Source organism: Passer montanus, unplaced genomic scaffold (assembly GCF_014805655.1).
Source record: "Passer montanus isolate IOZ18808 unplaced genomic scaffold, ASM1480565v1 scaffold8, whole genome shotgun sequence".
In the NCBI taxonomy this organism is placed as follows: Eukaryota; Metazoa; Chordata; class Aves; order Passeriformes; family Passeridae; genus Passer; species Passer montanus.
Genome location: NW_024373256.1, coordinates 3777929 through 3796436, shown reverse-complemented (window position 1 = coordinate 3796436; position 18508 = coordinate 3777929). Strand labels below are relative to the sequence as shown.

General features: G+C 41.3%; 1 protein-coding gene across 6 annotated transcripts in view; it reads left to right on the top strand.

Annotated features, from left to right (window-relative positions):
• The window catches only part of SDK1 (sidekick cell adhesion molecule 1), a 385608-nt gene that overhangs the window by 231221 nt on the left and 135879 nt on the right, over positions 1 to 18508 (top strand). For all 6 annotated transcript variants that reach the window (XM_039732208.1, XM_039732207.1, XM_039732210.1 and 3 more), the window contains 5 exons: positions 679 to 869; positions 9320 to 9403; positions 14794 to 14988; positions 16181 to 16297; positions 16537 to 16704. In XM_039732208.1, the coding sequence (XP_039588142.1) occupies positions 679 to 869; positions 9320 to 9403; positions 14794 to 14988; positions 16181 to 16297; positions 16537 to 16704 (755 nt within the window). The remainder of the gene's footprint in view (positions 1 to 678; positions 870 to 9319; positions 9404 to 14793; positions 14989 to 16180; positions 16298 to 16536; positions 16705 to 18508) is intronic.

Here is an 18508-nt window from a genome sequence, read left to right as displayed (position 1 = left end):
AAAATTATAGTGAGGGTTAATAATATTTCAGCTGTTGCCTATCAACAGCAGAGGGGATGCTGTTGAACAGTTGGTGCTTCCTAGTAAATAAATTTAGTGAGGATCTCCTGTGAAGTCATTTTTTCAGACACTCTCATTTTGCAGTGATTATTGCTCAACTGCTCATAACGCACTGTAATACAGAATTCACAGCATTCCTCCTATGTTTCCATCTAGCTGGCCTTGAATAGCTTTGAATTTCAGTGGGAATGAATAGTTGAAGTCCTTGGGTGATAAGACCAACTGATTTACTTTCCCCTCTGAGGGCAGAGATGTTCTTGATATGATTAATATTGTTTTGGTAATTGAGTTGTAATGAAAGCACTTCCTATGCAGCTGATTCCCATAGCAGTATTTACTCCTTTTGCTTGGAGAAATCAAATTATTAGCACTTAAGTTCTATTGCTGTATCAATTAGCTGTACTTGCATAATGCCACTTGAGTAGTCTGTAGTCCTTGATGTGTAGAAGTTATACATGTATTTACTTTCTAACAGTGTGTTTTGGGGATAGAGGAAGACTTAAAGAAGTTTTATAATCTGTAATATTATATTCCTCATGTGTATAAATGTATATATGCACTCAGAGATTATTCTGTAATATATATGTTTTCTGATTTTATTCTTGTATTTTTTGGCAGACCTCTTGAGAGGCTGAGCGTGACCTGGAAGAGAAATGGAATCAAGATCACCAGTGGCATCAGCAGCTTTGGGAGACGCCTCACTATCACCAACCCAGCCTCTGCTGATGTGGGGATGTACTTCTGTGAAGCCAAACTCAGAGAGAGCACAGAGGAACCAGCAAGAGCTAAAGCTTTCCTTTCTATCTTGGGTAATTCTTGAGGCAATGTGTTTTTTAGTAAAAAAGGCTCTGAGCTGAGGTATAACAGGAAATAAAATTGATATCTTAATATTTCATTGACCTTACATTTGAACCTTTCTTCAGAGAACAGAACAAAGGAGGTGAAGGAGGGTTATCTTCCAAATTAATTCAGCCGCTCTACCCTGCTAATATAAATTCATCAAATAGATTTTTTTAAACACTGCTGTGATTGTAAATCCCCTGCGAAACTATACATTTAATGGGAATTTTGAGAAATACGGTAGTAAAATCCTTAATGGGCAGCTTCCCTATCTTGGCTTTTAGGTGCATTAAATCCTGATTAACTCCTGCCTTCCTTATGTCCAGTTTTCATATGTCAAGTGCCTGTATTTTTGCAAGAAGGCTTTTAGGAGCACTCCTGTGCCTTGTGTGCTGCAGGTGCCAGTCATGGGCCACGGATGCTCTGCGGGCACAGAGCATTGCTGAGGCAACAGGACAGGGAAGGAAATGCCATTAAAGCAGCTCTGTTTGCTGGACCTCCAGCTCCCAGGGAAACTTTGGAATTCATTATTTTCAAGGGGACATTGCTGCCCTTTCCCTGCCTGTTTCCGCCACCACCTCCTCTCCGAGTGTTGCTGTAGGGAGGAGGTTGGAATTTGGAAATGGTGCTTCCTGCATGTCTGATGAAATTCTGCACATTAGCACAGTGCACACAGTGTGGAGTGGTTTAGGACTTTTAGACTGAAAGAGGTGGTTTAGACTAGGGACGCTGAGCTGTTTTCAGCCAGACATGATTGTGTAAAGTCAAGCTTTTGTCTGTGGGAGTGTCCTGGGGAGGCTGGAGCCCGGGCAGTGCCAGCAGTCTCAGTGTTGCTCAGGGTTCAGGCACGTGCACTGCTGGAGCTTTGCAGAGGAAATGCAGCCCACGATTCTTTACATCTTTGAGCTTTCCGAAAATACAATTTTAAGGACTGCTCTGTGATTTGTATTCTGCTAAAGCAATTTGTAGTAGCTGCTGTTAAGTGCAAAAGCAGCTCTTCCCTCTGCAAAGCCCCATTCCAGATTCATTTAGAGCACTGTGTGTCTGTTATATTTATTACCTGCTGGACAAAGTTTGGTTCCAGTCTTTTTCCTTGCCCTCTGTTCCTTGGAGTTATTACCTTCTCTTTAAGGAGCAGATGGATTTACTTATTTATAGGTTTTGTTTAAACTCTTCCTTATTCATAAGATTTTATTGTAGCTGGTTTGCCTTTGTTGCTGTGATGTCAGATCCAGCCTAATGCAATACTTAAAGCAGCCTCTTGGTTAATATAAAAGATTTTTAAATACAGTTACAATAAAACTGAAAAATAATCACTGGGGAATCATATTAAACTAGCAGTGCTTTAGTAGCTTACCTGCTCTCTTATTTTTAAATGTTTTATTTATTTCCTATCCAGTTTTAGGAGGCTGTCTGGGAATGAAGTTATGAAAAGGTCTGTAGATAAGAACAAGCAGATGAAAGAAAGCAGAAACAAATTGGTTACCAATTACTTTTATTTCCTTCTGATGGAACACGACACTTCAGATGCAGGTGTTTACTCAACGTGTCAGCAAAGCCTGATAGATTTCTTTATTTATGAGTTTCTTGAGCTTGCAGGATGGATCTCTAATTCTAAACAGGGAGCCAAATCAAAGGATTAGTAGTTAATGCATAACTTATATTCAGCTTTAGAATTCTTGGATGGATCTGGCTGTCATTTAATTAGTCAAGGGACAGGTTCTAGAGGAAAGTGCAGACAAGATTCAAACCTAAGGCTTTCTGCAGTGCATCTCTCCTAGTCCATGGGGGCAGTACTTAGAGAGAATCAGGAATGCTTGTCCATTTGCATGCATAAAATATTTGTAGTGTGGATGTGTAGATTGGGAACTGATAATGAGCTGTACTTCTTGGGAGAATAACACAGCATGGACTTAATGAGGGGTCTCAACTAACAGAAAAAGGAATTGGCTTAAAAGAAGAGGTTTGTTTGCAGAATGGGAGAAATCAAATGCAGCCCCTCAATAGCATGGCTGTGAGAGCTTCAGTGGATCAAGAGAGAAAAATATTTGGCTATTAAGAGGTAGAATGGGGGTGGCAATTAAAAGGTGCATCAAAGATGTCACAAACAGTGAGTTAATCAAAGCTTTTTTTCCAAATATATCAGTCCTTGACTTTCCCAGCTAAGAGAAGTCACACAATTGGAGTGTGGCTCAGATGGTGACCAGAGCTCTATTAGAAGGCAGTGGAACTTGGCACAAAGGCATCTACTCAATAAATTATTATTTGTGACCTACAGTATTATCTCAGATGTTTTTCTGGATATTTCTGAGAATATATCTCAGTCTGTAAATTAAAATCACAATAATATTGAAAAAACCTGAATCTCCAATGTATTAGAGTAGTACTGCATAAACAAGAAGAAAAACCTCTAGCTGTGTGCTGCTGCACTTTTCTTCTGAATGTGGCAAAGAGCTCCCTGACATCTTCATATTGTTCCAGAAAAGATAAACTGAGGTGGTTCCAAACCTTGGTTTTATTAGCTGCAGTTGTTATAAATTTTTAAAGGGTATCATGTTCCTCGCTTGGCAGAGTAACAGTTTGGAAAAGATTTGTTGCAGATTAGATAAGAGCACATTTGTTTTATCACTAACAGTTTGAAGATTAAGTAATTTAAAGAGTCTTCCCATGAACAAACCAATTTGAAAGCTGAGATAATCTTAAATTCTTTTGCTCCACTTCTGCAAGTTTTAGTGACAAATGGCAATAGTCATTTCTTAAGTGACTGTTCTACGGGAAATTATGAATTTTAGGAGCTTAAAAAAATGGGGAACCAAACTCTTCCACTGTATGAAATCCAAACTGCTCTTTAAATTAAATGTAGTCAGATAGTAAAACCCAAAAAAAATGAGAAAAACAATTTTAAAAAAGGGCCTGGCATGATGAGTGGTTGTGCAGAACTGAGGGTTAAAGCCTTGTTGGTCTGTCCAAAGGAATAAAATTGCACTAAACAGTCAGAGGAGAAGGCTTTCTTTCTTTTGGAGAATTGTTTGTGCCCAGAGATCTACATTAAAAGACATGTTATTCTCGTCTTGGGAGTATTCAGCTCTGTGGGACCACAGGATTCAGGAACACAGCAAAGTTCCAGTGTGGACCTGAAGGGCCCACGTGGCTGGGCTCTGACATGGACTGCGGGGCTGTTTCTCCTTCCCTGTTCTGCAGGAGTGTCCAGATGCTGAAGGGTCTTTGTGCATTTCTGCTGCTCAGGAATTTGCATTGTGTGTACAGAACTGCCAGAGCAGAAGTTATTTCCCTCTGTAGCTGCAAGAACCTCAGTGCCTCATGCTCAGACCTCTGGAAACAGCAGCTCTCATGGCCCCAGCTTAAACACTGCAGATGCCTTCTTTGAAAGCAGTGGAAATAATTTTTCATGTGTGGTGCTTAAGGGAAGATCCTGATGACTGTGTTCATCTACTGTGTAAGAAAATAATAAGTTTTCAGGGAAACTATAATACGAAATGTCTTTGGACTCACCTAATCACAGTTTGGGCTCAAAGGAAAGAAATATTTGCAGCTTTTGATTTGTCAAACCTCAGAGGTTCTGAGGCAGACACAGACATTCTGCCTTGGGCCTAAATGCAACAGGACCTGCCCCAGAGGGAAGCAGTGGGACCTGTGGGCAGCTCAGCTCTGTCTCTGATATTCCCAACAAGTTCTTCCCCCTTTCAGCCCTGCAGACAGGACATGTGTTCCCTGGGCTGTTATTTCAGAACACACAGACTGCAGCTCACAGTAGGGGTAGCAAGAAACCACACGGATCTTTTCATCTCTCTCTGTTTTAACCTGATATTCATGCAAAGACACTTTCTGCTCCAAGGATCTTGCTGTACCTGCATCCACAATGGGGCTTCTCTCCCAGCATGGCCAGTCTGATCTTCTGTCTGGAGTTACAGACTTTGTACCTACAAGGGGCTGTCAAGCTTCCAGTTCCTCTTCCTTTAGAAGATATTCACCAAATAAATTAGTTTATGGTAATGCTGGAGGAAGGCTTCCATGTTGAAGGCTCAATTTTCCTCCTAAATATGCAGCCCTGAGTTTCTGAGAGATTCAGGAATTTCAGCTTTGGAGGAGCCCCTGGGGCTTTCTCTGTTCTTTCTGACTTTCATGTGTGTATCTAGGATTAGGTCACACATCTCCAGTGCAGCTTGAAGGGTATGTAATGGATGCTGACTGCTATCTTTTGAATGCTAAAATCAGTGACCATGGAACTCTGCACAGGGGAAGTTAGAACAGGATCAAATTTTGCAGGCTCCCAAGGGCTTTTCTGAGAGACATCTTTCAAGTGATGTCTAGAGTGAAAAAAACCCAAAATTCTCAAAAACTATTAAAAACATGCATTTATATTCAAATACTCTTTCCCCCTTGCTTGTACTTGACATTTTAGTGAGGATCAGTCAAACACCAATACAATATCTGAACAATGCAGTATCTGTTTCTTTCAGCCTAATGTGGGCTGTGACCCCTCTCATTGCCACACACCACAGTGCCAGCAGGGTGAACTTGGAGTAATGGGTCCTTTCCTATGCTAACTATTATGATTCTATAATTTCCAAAAAATTTAAATGTTTGACCTGATACTGGCAAATTACTGTCATTCCTAAAAATTGCTGTGTGCAGGGACTTGTGTCTGGCACATTATATTCTTTGGAAGACGTTATAATTTCACCACACATATTAAATTTCAACACATGATTATTGCCTACAACAATAAATGTTAAATTCATACTGCGTGATTCAAACCAAGCCTTATAAATATGCAGTGGAGTCATATATACAGCCACCCAGAATGCCCTCTCAGAATGCCATCTGACCCCTGTAAATAGTGCTGCATTTTTATGGCCTCTTTCTGACAGTCATTCACCAGGTGCTGTACAACCCAAATTCACATACTCTGAATTTCTCCCTTGCAGTTAATGCTGGGCATTCAGGCCCTTGGGCACAAAACCTGATGTGCAGATGATACATCTGACACCTCTGAAAAGTGAGGAGCTGAGGTTGCAGTTGCTCAGCACCTGTAAATGGAGCTGTTTCCTCCACAGCCTGAGTTCTGTTGACTCCAGAGGACCTTTAGAGCATCCTTGCTGCTGGTGAATGGCACATGGGTGTGGAAAAGCTGCCCAGTTGCATGGAAAACTCAAACTTCTGTACTTGGAGAGTGACAGAGCACTGGAAGGGGCTTCTCAGAGAGGTTGTGGAGTATCATCCTCTGGAGATGGTAAAAACACACCTGCAGCCTGCCCTGGATGAACCAGCTTTAGCAGGGGGACTTGCCTGGATGATCTCCAGGGGTCATTTCCAACCCCAGCCATAATGAGGTGCTGTGTGAAATCACTCTTTTATTTGCCTCAAAACCCCTTAGGGTATCCCTACACCAATATTCCTGGAATTCCCTCATTCCTTGCACCACCAAGGCTAATTTTCCACATATGTTAGACTTCACCACAGCTCTGCTGTCCATGTGCTATTCTGGATCTTCCAGAAATCCCTTATCAATCAGAAATTCCTTATCAATCAGCCTTGTCATCCCACCCAGGCTTGTCTCAGTTTTTAGTCAGTACAGGCCATAAATTGCGGAGTTGCTCATGGAAGGTTTTCTGTATCAGTGCTCATCTTTCAAGAATAGGATCTGACTCTGTGTCAGGTGCAGCATTTGGCAGTGCCTCCAGCTGCTGGAGTGGCTGTGAACAGAGTTCAGCGGGCTTTAGTCTGGGGGAAAAGGTGAGTCTGGGCTTCAAGACTAGAAATCAAATCTGTTGGCACCGAAAGCCCTCTGGGATCTGCCTGTGGCCTTTAGACTGCATCTTTCTGCTGCTCCTGCTCTTTTTCTGTCTCGTCTGCTTCTGTTTCTCACTGCTTCTTTCAGAAAAAACTGATGTGAGTCTTCTTTTTAGAACATCACATCCCGTTTGCTAAGTGACAGTTGTCACTGACTTCAGGCTCTTTGTCATGTAATTCATTGCTTGATACCTGCTTCCCTAAGCATCTCTTAATGTCACAAGTTTCCTTGAGGATGTCAAAGAGCCTGTGTGGGATTTCAAGGAAGGAGCACAGGTTGCAGGTTAGTATTTTGGGAGGGACACTGGGAAAGACAACTGTGTAAATATGCCAGGTGTAACTGCAGGGGCTGTGCAGCAGCAGCAGCACATAAACAGAGGTCATGGAAGTACCAGCATCTTTGAGGTCACATCAAGTGCTTTGCAGCTGGACTGCAGGCCCACAGTGAAGATAAATCTGCAAATTTATCACTGGTGTGCGAGTGTGTTGCTGATCCAGGAGAAAGTTTGAGAGCTGGTGGCTGAAGGTTGCCAAGTTTAGAGATTGGCCCATTAAGGGCAGAATCCTTTATAAAAGGAAAGGTGCAGTCAGGACCTCCCTAAGCAAAAGATAAACTTCAGTGACTGGAGAGACATTCACAGAAGAAGCCCACACTTAGCAGGGAATGTCTGGATTTGTGGATATGTGTCTGAGATGCCTTTGTGGCCCAGTGTTGCATTTCCTCACCCCACAATCACATCAAATTGCCATAGAATAAAAGATTCAAATTTTATTTTGAGAGATAGACATGTGAACACAGACAGGACACACAGATAAGGACACTGGGCTGAAAGTTAGGAAATTCAAAAGTTGACATCCAATGAAATTGAGCACAAGGAAAACACCAGGCAGGGCTTGGAGGATGGTGTGAGAGGAAGAAGAGTGCTCATGGACTTAGATGAATTGCGGAGGACTCAGCAACTTAGCTGATCAAACATGTCAAAGTGCGTGCCATCAGTGAATTTCAATTAAATGTTCAGCTTTTCAATTTGTTGTTGAGATTAACGCATGAGATCATATGCAATAAATCACAGCTTATTATGCACGTTTATTAATAGCTTTATATTTAGGCAGTGAGGATCAATAATGTTAACACATGTATATTATTAGAATATAATAAATCAGGTCGCTTGTTTTTATTGGTTTTGCTGGGTAAACAACTATTCCAGGCTGTTTGCAACCTCCCCTCCTCCCCTGCATGGCGTGCTGAAGACTGATATTGATTGGCTTTATTTGGAATAAATACAGAACTGTAATATCCATTGGTGCTCGGACAAGACCCCAGTTCTGTACACCCAAGCAAGTATTTTATTGTAGTGAGAGGGAAGAGCTGCTGGGAAAGGGGAGGTTCTGTTCTAACCTGGTGCCTCCTGATGTCACCCCTGTGCAATGCCAGCCATGCTTGCTATACTGCAGGTAGCAACAAGATTTTGCAGGGTAAATTTGTATGGTTTTGATTTTATTTACTAAAATGCTGATGCCCTAGCAATAATATAACCACAAGTTCTTTCTCCAGTCATGTTTGGTGAAGAGATTTGAGAGCAGGTCTGCTCAGATGACCTTGGATCTTGTAGCTTCCTTTGTATTTTAAAACATACTCAATTTCCTTAAAATGGAAATACAAGTAACTCAGTTTCACAAGCTACTTACATTGCCTTTTCTGTATTTCCTAAAACTTACCAGTGGGTTTCGTTATGCTGCAGGAGAACTGCATTTATAATCAAGTAAAATCCTTCTAAAACCAGTACTCAGATGATAATTGCATTGAACAAACTATGACAGTCTTTAGTTACCATGATAATGACTGCAACCTTAGTGCCTCTGGGACTTTGACATGATGCTCTTCAATTTTATGCTGCATAGAAGAAAGAGTTACATGCCAGCATACTCTGCAATTTCTGCAGTCTGGTCTTTGTTTAATTAAACATCTAATATCTTTTCTTTAGCCCTAATGATAAAGTGGGGATTTTTATGATTATTACTATAACTTCAATTAAAGCATTAAATCTGTTTGCTTTCACGAAATAAAACAGTTGAGAGGAATTTCTTTTAATTATGCTGCACTTGTCCTCTGATGTCGACTCTGTGACATGCCATGGCACTTTATTTGACATACTTCATGCCTTGCTGAGGTGAAATGCAGTCTAGATACTGAAGCAAACTATCCTATAAAATGTACATTGTAAATATAAACCTTTATAAACCTCTCGGGAGGGCCTTTCTAAGCAAAAAATTAACATGTTCAATGATTCAGTCCTATAAAATGAAAAGTAGCCCCTGCTCTGAGTATTAATTTGCAGTGCAAACCCCTAAATCTTTACCTTCCATTGACTCGACTCTGGAATTCATACTCAGCATAGCAAACATTGTCAGGCCTTATTTTTTATGATGCTTTTACTACCAAAAAAAACCCCCACCTCCAAATAGAGACAAACAAATCTGTTCGTAACCCCTTACATCAAATGCCCCACCTGTGGAGAGATTCTGTGATGAATATTTTTTAATGTGTGCCTGTTTATCACTTTGCTGTGGCTTTCCTTTTTGACTTTTGTTTGCTTTCCCCAAGAACCTCCATATTTCACTGCTGAACCCCAGAATGTGATTTTGGCTGAGGTGGAGAAGGACGTGGACATCCTGTGTCAGGCCATGGGTGAGTGCACAAAAGTGTTCCAGCCTGGATTGGTGGCATGTGTCTGTCCAGTTTGGAGAAAACCATCTTACATAAACCACCTTTGTAACTTTTTAATGTTTAGAAGTCTCTGTGTTATTGCTGATTATCACAGGTCCCATATACAAGGAAGAGGGTTGGCCTTTCCCTTTGGAGAATTGGGTATTTTTGGAAATTTAGTTTAATTTGGAATAATGCTGGCATGTTGATGTTTGTCTGTGGGGAGCCCAAGTCCTGCTCCTGTCACTCTGGGATCCTGCCTGTGCTTCAGAGCTGTCACTAGAGAAGAGATTTAAATATCTTGAGCCAGAAAATGGACTGAAGGGAGACCGTGGTTATGGAACCCATCATTGGCAATGCAAACAGAACTTTCTTTCAACAGTCACAATGCCCTTTCTTCTAAAACTTAGTGAACTTTTATAGTGAATAGAATTGTCACTAGAGAAGAGATTTAAATACCTCAAGCCAGAAAATGGCTGAGGGGAGAGAGTGGTTATGGAACCCATCATTGGCAATGCAAACAGTCCTTATTTTCAACAGTCACAATGCCCTTTCTTCTAAAACTTAGTGAACTTTTATAGTGAATAGAAATGTCAGTAATTCTGACATCTGAATGCAGTTATGAAATCTGCAGGACTATTGCAGGCAGTTTTTAATTGGTAGGTGGCTTATTAATATAAAAGGCTTCAAAAGTCTAGAATTCCAGCTGACTAAAATCATGTTTCAAGTTGAGTTCCACAGAAATGCAACCTGTTTCAGCACTGTTAGGTAGGAGATGTTGTCATCATGTGTTTAGAGCAGGTTTATCAAAGTCACCAAATTTCTACGTGACTCTGGTGAGGGACTGAACATTTTGTTGGCTCGCTTTCCCTGGTGCTGAGTTTAAGAAGCAACACACATAAAATGCCATGAGGTCCTTAGGGAAAAAGATCACATCCTTGATTAAAAAAAGCACCCAGACCTAAGCAACAGCTTATTTGTGTGATGTCTTTCTCCAAATCAGAGCCAATAAAGACATTTTTACTGCGTGATTGTGTTATTGCCACTATGATTTAAGCATTTTTCCCCGTGTTTTATGTAGGAAAGAGTCAGCACTGCATTTCTAGAAGGAGTTTTTGCAAACTGTGTGATAAGCAAGTGTGTGTGTTAAGGATGCTGTGACTGGTATGGAATTTCAGAAGCCTATCATGAGATCTCTTACAAAAAGCTCTTACGGAAATGAAGCTATCAGATGATAAGAGACAATGTCTTCTTGTTCATTGATAGCTTTTTAAGCAAAACACAGCAGGACCTGCTGTCAGTGGAGTTCCCCAGGAACCCATCTCCTGTCTCAAACATTTTCCATTAATTAAAAAAAAAAAAACAAAAAACAACCCAACCCAAAACCTGGAGGAATCGGAGACCTGAGGTTGACTTCAGCTCTTCCTTCTACCCTCACTTTTTCTTTGCCCAAAAAACAACCCAACCCAAAACCTGAAGGAATCAGGGAGACCTGAGGTTGACTTCAGCTCTTCCTTCTACTCTCACTTTTTCTTTGAGCAGTTTAGTTTCCAAGGGGGTTAATGGGGCACTCATAACCATTCTCAGTGGAGATAAGGGAACCCTTATTAGACAAAATTATTATTTCTGTTCAACTCTTGTAGTGCATATTTGATTTGTTGATGGATGTGGTGCAGGAGCATGAAAACCTGTTTCCTTGTGGATTATTTTGTTGAGTATCTATAACACATATAAGGGCAGGTACTAGAATTAAACATAGAGGAATTTTGATCCATTATTACACAAATCTAGCAATTGCCAGCACTTAAAAAGAGGGTAAATGAAGATTGCTGCCTCCCTGCTCTGAGCTGGGAGAACAAAGCACCGGGGAAACTGCAGAGCTGCCCTCTACCTTTGCTACAAATGGAAGACAGATTGTATTTCCCCTAGCCCCATCAGGTTGTGTGCACAAAGCCCATTTGCCAAGACTTCGTGCACTATGGATGTGTGAGAGACAGATTAATTTCACAGTATAAGCAGAGATTAACTGTAAATAAAATTGCAACTTGCAGCGACCAGCTCCCTGCTCCCTGTAATGGAGTTTCAGGGTATCAGGCCACAGGAACCAGGCTCTGCTGTTTATCTTCCAGCAGTGGCTGATGCTGCCTGAATGTTCAATGGGTTTCCTTTAAATGCTCTTTCTGATTTGCTTGTGGAAAGTTTTGAGCTGCAGGCAGTGGTGGTGGTGTCTGGGGAGCCCAGTTAATTGGACTTCAGTTCTACCTGTTTAGAGAGGTAGATGGAAGAGATGCTTTGGGGATTCCCCAGTAGCTCACTGGGATCTAGAGGAGGCAGTAAAAAATAAATAACAAAGATGACACAGTGAATATTCTGAGTCTTTCATAGAGGTTCTTAAGTGAAATTTGGCAGAGAGTCAAGCAGCTGTTTCACAGATGGAGGAGCTGAGCCTCGGGTTCCGTAAGTTATTTGCCCAAGGTTACAGAAGAAGTGGCAAAGCCAGAACCAGCGTCTCTGTTTCCTGCCTTCCCCTCTCCCCACTGACACTAGATTAATTTGTCTGTGAAAAATGAATAGTGCTGCACACAACTGAGAAATAAGATTATTTTATTTATGACTGCCAGTCTTTTAGGCCATTCTCACCTCCTGAGCAGCAGGGTCGGGCCGATACTGCTTGGAAAGGTAGAGTGCAAAAGGTCTTTAAAGTGTTTTCTTCTCTTCATAATTTTTTCACCAGAAGTTGTTTAGAAAAGGAAAAAAGCAAAATTCCTTTGGCTGGGTGTATAAAGAGGAAAGGTTGAGGGGTGGGTAGAAGATGAGAAAAGCTGGGTTTAACCATTTTTTACAGCCAAACAGGTAGCAAAATTAGAAGAGAATGTGTGTACAACTTGGAAGACAAATCTCTCTGGGAAGATCACTAAAGCCCAGATGAATGCTGCTGACAGGCATCAGAGTGCTCAGATAAGATCCTATTATTCAGACTCATAACTTTGAGTGGAGGAAGATACCCGTAACTGAAAAGTAGAGAAATAGAGATGGTAATATTCAGTTTGTCAGCTGAGTTGGTGATAGCAAGGTGTATCTCACAGTGATTATAGGATTAGAAGGTTTGCCAATACTGTTAGTAGAATGGGATTTATGGAATGACACCAGTGTTAAAGGTTTCAATGTTCTGAATGCAGGATTTCATTATTTCCTTGGTGCCTATCAAGTATAATGTGTGGGAAAATGGAGTTGCTATTATTTAAACTTGAAATAATTTCTGAGCTTCTCAGCATCAGGAGAACTATTCCATTTTGCATCATCTGTTTCTTCATTACTCAGTGATAATTTGTATTTGCCCAGGAGGATTTTCAAGAGATGAATAACACTCTCACCGAGAATTGTGAACATTGAAATTTACGCTAATTCTGTATATGGGCTGTTGTATGAAATTTAAATTATACCTATTGCAAGCTCCTGCATCACGTCTATTCTCTATCAGACAATGCACTTTTACATAGTGGGTTTCTTCCTGAGATGATTATCTGCATCATGAGTACATTTTATTTTATCAGCAGAACAAAAGCATCAGAGGTGATTGAAGTAAATGATACATGTTTATAAAAGTAACAACAGCAATTGGATGTTGTTTTGCAGTCATTTCCATACATTGTTTGTACATCCCTTCCAGAGTTAATACAGCTTTTGTCTGTATAAAGAGAATAAGTACACTGAGAGAAGATGTGAATGGAAGCATAACACAGTAGTATTTAACTTTGGGAGTTTTAAAATGATAATGATGATTATATAGATCTTCCCATGGCACTTCAGCTCTCGGAACATCAAGTGACTGCCAGCATTGCAGTGAAATTCATTGTCTGCAGATGCTCAATTCATCAGTGACATCCCATCCTCCATGCTTCGGTGACGCTTCTTCTCTATCTCGGCAAATTTCACCCACCCATGAATTTAAGTTTGTGGTCTCTTATCTTATTACAAGAAATTGTGTAGGTCTGAGGTTTTAAGTGAAAAGTGTTCAAAAACACCCCAAGTGCAGTGCCCAGTTCTGGGCCCTCTGTCAGGAAGGACATTGAGTGGCTGGAGTGTGTCCAGGGAAAGGAACAGAAAGGTTTGGAGGTAAATCCTGTGAGGAGAGGCTGAAGAAGCTGGGAGGGCTCAGCCCAGAGAAAAGGAGGATCAGAGGGACCTTCTGACACAATTCCTGAGAGGCTCTCCACAATTCCCCCTCCTGTAGCAAAATGGGGGTCAGGCTCTGCTCCCAGGGAGCAGTGGGCAGGATGAGAGGAAATGGTGTTGAACTGTGTCAGAGGAGGGTCAGGTTGGACATCAGGAAGCATTTCTTCACAGGAGGGGGTGTCAGGTATTGGAAGGAGGTGCCCAGGGAGGTGATGATCTTGGAGGTCTTTTCCAATCTTAATTACTCAGTGATTATCTAATTCTGTAATAAAATACCTGCCTCACTTCTGATCTCTGCACAGAATCCCCAGCATTCGATTCAGTGGGGATTTCTGGGATGTAAACATAAAACATTGTCGGATATGAGCAGTGGAATGGGAGCAGCTGTCTAAGACTGTTCTAGGCCCCTGACATCTCTTGAGGAAAAGAGAATCCTACACTATTTGTCTATAATAAATTTACAGCCACTTCATTCCAGGTGACGGGGACATGACAGCAACAAAAATATGTGTGAAATAACTGTGTCAGGGTTTGTGGAACATGCACATGAAAGAAAACAGGAATAAATGGGACTGTAAGTTTTATCTATGCTAGGAATTTTATTTCTCTTTATGCCTGTTTTTTTCAAATAGCAGGTGAAGCATGAGACTGAATAAAAATAATAATAATTTAAAGCTATCCTATTGTTGGCAATATGTTGTTTGTACATTGGCTCAAACTAAGCTGCTAAATTGGGACTCAAGTACAGTCATGTGAGCACTTCATTTTTCATGTGTAATTTGCCATTTCCTTTGTATTTCAGCTATCTTAGCTACAGAAGCACAGAGGAATCTTATTTGGGATGGAACAGTCTTACAGACTGGCTGTATTGCCACGCTGCTGCTGTTTAAGGAGCATGATTCTGGCTTTCAACATGAAATTGCTCCAAATCTTATTTTGTAGTAGCATGAAATATGATTGGGTGAAGAAAGTAATTTGATAACATGTTTTCTCAACATTCCCCCTTAGTATTTGCTGGTTTTATTCCCTCATGTCCTGCAGTGTGTTATTACCATTGATAATGTGAGATGCGGCCTGCATTTATCTAAAGCAGCTTGGAAAAAATACAAATAATTGACGTAGAAAGACGGGAAAACAGGGATACAACCAAAAACATGCTCTGCAAAGACTAATAGTGATTATTTTTACTTGAGCAGGTGTTCCCATCCCCACCCTGGTGTGGTACAAGGACTCAGTCCCCCTCAGCAGGCTGGAGAACCCCCGGTACAAGGTGCTGCTGAGCGGGGGGCTGCGCATCCACGCGCTGCGGCCGCAGGACGCCGGCATCTTCCAGTGCTTCGCCAGCAACCAGGCTGGGGAGATCCACACCTACACCTACCTGGATGTCACCAGTGAGTGAGGAGTGCTGGCACGGGGTGCAGGAGGTGTCATCCCTGTAGGTGACCCCACACCCATCATGTTTCTCAGAGCTGCTTTAGTTCAACCCGCAGAACTCTGAGTTCTTCTCTAGGGTAGCTGCCCCAGGTGTAAGGAACCCCAAAATGCCCCTGTGGCCTCAGCACAATCTGCAGAATCTTGTGGAAAAGCTCTCCATGACATCAGGAGAGCTTGGCTTGAGGTGAACTCCCCTATTTCACATGGCAAAAAGAGATCTTAGTGAAAAAAAAATTCATTGTGAAATACTTTTATCTTTCCTTCGTTTCCTTCCAATTTCCACTCTAATGTAATTCCATTCTGAACTTGAGCTACTGCTTCATGATTGTGCATGCTATCATTTTATTTGCCCTTGTCTGCAACTGCATTTGGTCAGGGAAAAAAAAGAAAGTTCAAGTTAAATGTCTTTTTCGGCCAAAAAGTCAGATTAAATGGTTTTGTTAATGAAGTGCATGCTTCTCTATGGAAGAATTACAAATCCTAGTAGTCTCTTTTAACAGTGATTATTAACAGTCATTTCTGTAATATTAAACTTCCCTTCAGGAAGCTGATTTTTAGCCCAAGAGCACTTTGCACATACTGACCAGAATTCCTACTGGCCTAAGAAAATAAATCAGCCCCAGTTCAATATAGATCTAGGAAACTGCAGGAAAAAAACTGCAATAAAATGCAACTGGGGGAAAATAAGAGAGAGAGAAACTTAGAAAATGTCTTGGATAAGGCTCAGGTTCTAAATTCTTTTGGCTGACATTTAAGTTTCAAAGTTAATGCCTCTCTCAAGTTGCTTTTCATCTTAAAGAACTCTGTTATGAAGATGAAGGAAAATAGTTTTGTTTATCTAGATTTCTCAAGTTCCCCCCAAACACTCATTTTGAGCTTTATCTTCCTTTTTCTTTAACCTATCTTACTTGTACAGGTACAAGCACTGATAGATTTTTATTTTCTGTGTAGGTAATAAACAGGATTAGGCAATTCCTGGGAGATGAATAAGAAAAGGTTACAGTCACTGCTGAAAGGTTTTCATGTCTTATTGTCATGTCCTTCTCCATGATCAGCTCTATAAAAGTGGCTGTAAAGTAATCCATGGTAACAGTTAAAGGATCTTTCTGAGGGGTGAGGCATTGAGTTTGTTTGAATTTTTTATTCTAGACATCAAGCCAGCCTTTATCCAGCCCCCAGAGGACACCACAGTCACCGAGGGGATGACTGCAGTACTGACCTGTGAAGTTTCAGGGGCTCCACGACCTGCCATCTCCTGGAAGAAAGGTAGCCAGTTATCAATGTGTAAAAGAGCTGTAATCCACATTTTCCTGTCCATCCCTGTTGCTGAGATCCTGTAGATCCATTCAGTGCCTCCTTCCCCCTTCCCTGGCCCCGTGAGCAGCGGGTTCACTGTGGGGCCATCATGAGCCAGTGGCCTGGGCAAGATGTAACATTTTGGGAGAGCTGGAATTGCAGTCCCTGATCCCTGACACTAACCATGCTGCTTCCCCCATGTGTTTCAGGAGAGCAGATCTTAGCCAGTGGCTCGGTGCAGATTCCTCGCTTCGTTCTCCTCGAGTCTGGAGGGCTCCAGATAACGCCCGTGTTCCTGCAGGATGCTGGCAATTACACTTGCTGTGCAGCCAACTCTGAAGGAGCTCTGAATGCTTTTGTGATGCTGACAGTGTGGAGTAAGGATAATGCTTTGTTTAAAGTCTAACTTTAATCAAGTATTAATCAGTTTTTGTTGTATGCTCAGGAAATTTTCATTAGTAATTATGCTTTTCTCGTTAATAGCGTTACTTGTATGATTTAATAGGAATAATGTGTCTATTTTAGGAAGCCTATCACAAATACCCTTTTTGTTTGGAGAATTATGCATATAAATCTCTATTTTGTGAAAGGAAGTGTATTTAAATAGGCTTCAATCACAATTACAGTTTTACTCAGGTTTTGCTTTGGTGTCTCGCATTGCAAGCCTGAGCTTTTAACTTGTAGATTTGGCTGGTTTCAGGTGGTTTCTGCCTCCAGGAGCCTGCAGGCTGCACAGACCAGTCCATGCTGGTACTGAGGCAGTAGCCACGGTCAGAACACAGAGGATTTTCCTCACACTTTTGTATTTTTTGTGTCTCTAGGTTTTGTTGGAAGCCAAATCAAAGTGCAGCAGATTTCAGCTAATTCCTCCCACTACAGGTGTGGGACAGGGCATCCTAGGAAATTATTTTGTCATTCACCTTTTTCCCTTGATCTCTATAGTTTTGTATTTCTTCTGTTGAGGAAGTGAGTCTGATCTAAGAGGTTCACCTGTGTAACTCCTAAGTGAGTTCAATTGAAGTGTTACATGGTTTTTACTACTCAAGGTACAAAATAATGATCCCTGAGCAGGGACTAAGAGCAACTGAAAATAATGAAGATGATGAGGATTAATACAGAAATGTTGTGGCTTCTCTCCTCTCCAGCACTTGAAGTACTGATTGTGCTGCTGATGCGTGGTGCATATTTGGCATTTATTAATCCCCAAACTCTGCAAGCTAAATCAGCCACATTTTTCCTTTTGAAATTCGGAATACCTGAAAACATTCCTGGCAGTAACTGTAATGCATTTGTGTCACGTGGCCATCGTGTTTATGTCTTATTGACAATATCAAGCTGGTAGAAATTTCAGGATGCTGTAAACTGAATGATATCCAGATGTATGGATCAAGTAAAGGAGATCCTTCCTATTAATTCTCAAAGCTATGGTTCTTACAGGTATTAAAGATAGTTCCTGTTCATTGCACTGCATGAGGGGAAGAAAAGTGAATATAACCTAATGTTTTTGTAGCAACAGCACCATTATAAAGCCAGAAGTCTTACATACGTGCATCAGGAGAAATGCTAAAAATTCCATGCTATTTAGAGTCAGCTTTTGATCTTGCTGATGGTCCCTTCTTGTGCATGTATGAGATATCTCAGTAGATGCTGATTATCTCTGTAGGGATTCGGGACTTATTAACATTATCCACATATCTTCCAAGCTCATCCTGGTTGTCTCCCTGCCTCAGCTGATGATTTCTGCTGCTGCTCCTGTGTGTGACACATAATGGGGATCTTTCACACCGGATCAGGTTGCTGTAGTTACAGCAATTATTGTGTTCTGAGCCTCCAGGAGGGGCTTGAGTAAGGATGTTCTGAAACATTTAAGTAAACAACATCTTTCTGATATTGAAGATTTTTCTTCTGGGAGCTCCTGCACTGCCCTGGAGTTGATGAGGTTGTAGGGTGCTGTTTAAGTTTACCTCTTTCTCAGTACTTTCCAAGTCAGTTTTCCTTTGTGCAGATTTTCCTTGGTTTTGTTTGTGGTTTTGAGTGTGGCTCGTTTCCTGACTCAGTGTTTGCTGCCACACACTCATTTAGACTTTAGGGAGTTGCCACAGACACTCGCACAAGCCAAGGGAGTGTTTGGAGAGTTATGCCATTCTTCTCCTCTGGGCTTTACTCGTGCCCTGTGCTGCT